The sequence below is a fragment of the Cynara cardunculus genome, assembly GCF_001531365.2.
Source record: "Cynara cardunculus var. scolymus isolate 2C chromosome LG 5, CcrdV1, whole genome shotgun sequence".
Classification (NCBI taxonomy): domain Eukaryota; kingdom Viridiplantae; phylum Streptophyta; class Magnoliopsida; order Asterales; family Asteraceae; genus Cynara; species Cynara cardunculus.
Window position 1 is genome coordinate 4,340,340 of NC_037532.1, and position 5,081 is coordinate 4,345,420.

Below are 5,081 nucleotides of genomic sequence, written 5' to 3' on the forward strand. Positions count from 1 at the left end.
ATACGACATTTTATTTTAGATGTGTCATATAAATCTTGTTAAGATATCAAAAAGTGTCCTACAAATGTATTATAACACATTTAGATAGGACTTCCTTTTGGTTTTTTTTTTATAAACTTAAGTGCCATAAAGTATTCTATTAGAATATTTAGACATTTTTTGTATCATATACAACAACAAAAAAAGTGAACAAAAAAAGATGCATTAAACTTAATGAGATGCTATATGAAATGGTTTTAAAAAAAGTAAAAATAGCTTATGATCGTAAAATATGACATTAAGATCGTATGTACTTAATTGGCTTAAAAACAAAATGAATTTAATTATGATACAGGGTTTTTTAAGTTAAATATTATTATATTTTGTCGTGAAAATGCAATGTGACATTGCCGTATCAAATTTGATTTTTGGAAGTAATTGTACAATTATTTGATTATCATCAATCTTTTTTTTAAATATATAATATTTACTGAAAGAATACTCGCTTAATACAGCGAGATACAAATCAATTATTATTTTACAAAGATAATAATTAAGTATTTGTTAGAACTCAATGATTATCCCAACTATATTTTAGATTTTTTATATTTAAAATCATAAAATGAGATGTTTATCCTCTATTTTATTATGTTTATCTGCAGTTAGTTACACGAATTCAAACATGAAACTTTAATAAGTTATACTTACACACAATTTACTTGTAATCTTGAATTTTAAGTAATATGCATCAATAAATAGTACTTCATGTATAAAAAATGATTTTTAAGAGAGTTCTTGTCAAATGCTTTATAATATAGTATAGATGTACGGCAAATGCAACAAATAAACTCTCACGCTCTCCTCACTTTTGGTGAGATTTGAACCCTAACATCCTAAAAGGCCAAAGACTACGATACCGCTAGAGCAGAAAACCTTTGGTTAATTATCATCAATCTTAATCGCTTAATTGCAACAAAACTATTTTGAAATAGCACATCCAAACAACTTTGACAAGAGGGTAAAAGAAAGTTGTTTTTTTATGTTATTATTTTTATTGGAGAAATAAATGGTCTTTGTTCAAGTAGTAACAATTTATTTGAGCAAACTTTGAAGCGTAATTGGACTGGGTCGAAGAAACTGGTTATCTATGAATAACTACAGGTACTATACTCGTTTATGTGACTGAGGAATATCTTAAAACAGTTATAAGGCTTTTATAAGTTTAAATTATATATAGCTGTTATTTTCAATGAAGTGTATATAGTAATTAAAAAATATATTTTTAATCTTTGTAATAATAGTATTTTATAATCATATAATCAATTATTAGTTTGATAATTGTACTTGATTACTATTGTATTTGTCAGTCTTATTTTCTAGCTGAAAATAGAACTAGTTTACAGAAAATCAATCGGAAAATAGGGTTAGAGCAATATAAACAAATGTAATGCTACAATGGAAAGAAAGAGAATCCTCTTTGGAATCGAGGCTCGTTTCAAATAATACTGTTTAGTTTTCAGTTGCAACGTTTTTGAAAGAAATTAAAAGTCATGAAGAACATTAGAATTTACAAAATAAACAATTTTAAACAAACTAAACAGAGATAAATGTTAGAAACAATCATAATTGACTCAGTCGTTTAAAATCTCTTGTTTTGGTAAATCATAACTTCAAAAACTCACTACTCTAACTACAAGGGTGGTGTCCGATTGGTTTGAGTTTGAACTCTAAAGGTCAAAAGTGTCTGAAAGTCCCAGATTCGAACCCAAAGAGGAATAAAAATCATCTTATGACCACAGTCAGTGACTCCAAGCTACCCGTGAAGCGGATCGTCGTTCTATGATTGGTTTAAAATTAAATAAAAAAGGATTTAAAATTGGATAGTTTAGTGGAAGAAAATTGAGGAAATAATGCAACTAAATAATTAATAATTATTATATATTTGAAAATTGAATATTAATTAATGATGGAAAATTTTCTACAAATAATTTCTCAACAATATAAAACTTATTTATAATACTATAATGTGGAAGTAACAGGGGCTGGATCACTGTTAGAACTAATGCCACTTGTTCCACCACCACCACCACCACCACCGTCACCATCATCCACCACCGACATGTTTGCCGCCGTCGCGGCGGCGTTAGACGTACTGCCACCGGGTCTTTTTCTCTTCTTCTTCTCATATGGAATCCCCCTAGCCTTAGCTTGACTATCTTTCACCTCCCTCAAATATATCCTCACGGCTCTAGCCCCAAATGGGTTTGACTCAGGTTGGCCGCCGTTTTCCTCGTAAGCCGCTCGGAGCCGACCGATGAGCGCGTCGAGGCTCCCCCAAGCTTGTCTTAGAGGACAGGTACAGGGCGCCGGAGGGTTAGGATAGCCGAAGTAAGGACAGCCGGTGACGTGGACCTTCGTCTTCCCGAACTGATCCAAGTACTTGAGAAACTCGATGACGTGAGCGCCGCTGCAGCGCGCCAGGGCGAGCGGTGGTTTGTGGTTTTTGAGGTACTGCAAGAAGGTGTTCCAGTCACGGCGTTTCTGTGATTCGTAGCGGCTAAGTGGTTGTGTAGCGGTGGCCGGAGATGGAGATGTTGATGATCTTCCGGCGGGTGAGGAATCGAGGGGAGGAGGAGGGGTTTGATCCATGGAAATGGAGGATTGAATGATGGTGGAGAGAGAGAGAGAGAGAGATGGAATGATGGGACGTAATATAGAAAAGTAATATGAATGAATGAAGGCTCCTCCTTCTCAACAGGGGCAAGGACTCGAGAGACTCTTGCCCTTGTAGGATCCACGCTTTTTTTTTTATATTTTCAGGGCCATTTGCATGCTTTTTAACCTCCATTTTAACCCCAATCAATATTTATGCACTTATTTTTCATATATATATATATATATATATATATATTTATATACATATATGCGAAACATCTTATCAGAGGAGACTTAAGATGAAAAACGTAAGAAGGGATCTCATCATTGGATGCACGTTAGGATGAGATGCATTAAGATGCACCAAATCAATCTTCGTATCGAACGTGATTTATGAGTGAGTTTGAGATTAAAGATGATCAATAGTCCAAATCTCTTTTACGCTTCTCACTTTAACTCTCTTTCTCACACGATCATTAGCCTATATATATAATCAAATAGGGCGGGTTCAAAAGAAAACCAATTTTTGGTTGTGAACCGAGGGACAAAGGAGAGCACGACAAGTGTCTCACAACTTCACTGGTTATTCATGATGAGTAAATATATCATTCATAATGAATTTGAATTATTCATCATGAATAATGAATCAATTTAACATGGATCATGATTGTGTATTATTCATCATGAATGGTTCACGAATTTCATGTTCGTTATTCATATTCAATGAATGTCATTACTGAATGTGGACATTGGTGACGTGTTACGCGCTCTCCTTTATCCTCTTATTCACAACCGAAAATTTGTTTTCATTTGAATTTTTCTCTAATCAAATAAACCACCATATGACAAATCAAATACAAATCATACAATCAATCAATTAAGATGTTTATGAAAATGATAAAAGGTTCATTTATTATAATTTGAATATTTATAGAAGATGATTAAAGTTTATTACTTATAATCAACGTTTTATATTGGAAAATAATCAATATATATTATAAAACCAGATATTTGTTAGACTAGATAGACGGTTGTGATTGATTTGTATAATTGATCATATCTCTCTCTCTCTCTCTCTCTCTCTATATATATATATATATATATATATGGGGTTTAAAATACAAAACCAACTAAATGAAATTTGTGTGCACTTATTCCACCCCCCCCTCTCTCTCTATAATTATATATATATATATATATATATATATATATGGGTTTGAATACAAACCATGTCACTTATACAAACTGTAAAAATCGATCAATTATAATATTTATGAAAATGATGAAAGTTTAATTTATTATGATATGGATATTTATTAATTACTATCAATGTTTTATATAATTTGAAGAAACTATTTGTTTATAAATCAAATATTTGTAATGTTTTATAAGAGAATAACTAAATAAATTAGGCTAAAATGTATCAGAATCCAATAAAAAGTTTGTTTTAGTTCGTATTGTTCAATCAATGTAACGAAATTTCAGATATTCCTTATTAACATATCAAAGTTTCATATTTTATTTGTCCATTTTGATTGGTAAACAGTTGCTCGTCTGCTCGTGTAACATTTGATGACTTTGATTCCAAGTTTATCGTTTACTTCATCGCAACCATTTCGTTAACATTTTAGAACATTTTGTAAATGGATATCTATGTCATCAGTTATTACAAGGTTGTAGATTACCGATCAAAATAGAAAGTTCTGAAATTTTATTACAACAGTAAAGTGCGTCATAAGGTGGAGCATGCATTGCGACAAAGTCCAAGTCGTCATGGTAGATTGTGCTGACAAGTTGACCCAGAAAAAGATTAATGTTCATAATATCATGTATAATCAAGTTATACAAGTATTATGTAGACAATATGGGAACTTAGAGGTTGTTTGGTAGTTTTTGAATAATTTGATGTAGAATGATTAAGTGGTCAGAATGATTGAGAGACTCTCATGAAATAGTGCAAAATAAAATATAAATGTTGGGTAATTGTTTACAATGAAGCTAGGGTGTTGAATGGTTAGGGATGCCCAAGATACAAAATCATTCAGATAATTTTTAGAATCATTAAGAAGCAGACTTTTTTTTTTTGCCAAACAAGATTCACCTTTTAATGATTCAAATGCTACCTCTTAATGAACCTATTAAGAGGTAAACAAACAACCCCTTAGAAACATAAGAGGAGTTTGTGTAGGTTGTATGCAAGCGAGAGGACTAAAAAACTATATTAATTTAAGTATTCATGAAACTTACAACATTCGATGTATCTTTATGTATGATATGATGTTTTTAGTTCGACTCAACCTCAATCATATCTTCCTCACCAAGGAGGTCATTCTGATCAAGGGGATCATCCTCGAGCTCAGAGGGAACAGAGGGGACAGGGAGGGAGGGAGGAGGAAGACCCAGGGTTGTAGTTATTGATATTTTCGTATAACTTTCAATAAGGTTCA

General features: G+C 32.0%; 1 protein-coding gene across 1 annotated transcript; it reads right to left on the bottom strand.

Annotated features, from left to right (window-relative positions):
- Positions 1–1,998: 1,998 nt before the first annotated feature.
- LOC112512236 (protein LIGHT-DEPENDENT SHORT HYPOCOTYLS 5-like) lies at positions 1,999–4,386 on the bottom strand. Its single transcript, XM_025118104.1, has 3 exons — positions 4,320–4,386; positions 3,153–3,201; positions 1,999–2,569 (listed from the first exon to the last, which is right to left on the bottom strand). Exons 1-3 carry the CDS (start codon positions 4,384–4,386, stop codon positions 1,999–2,001), a joined length of 687 nt encoding a protein of 228 aa, XP_024973872.1.
- Between the last annotated feature and the right edge of the window lie 695 nt (positions 4,387–5,081).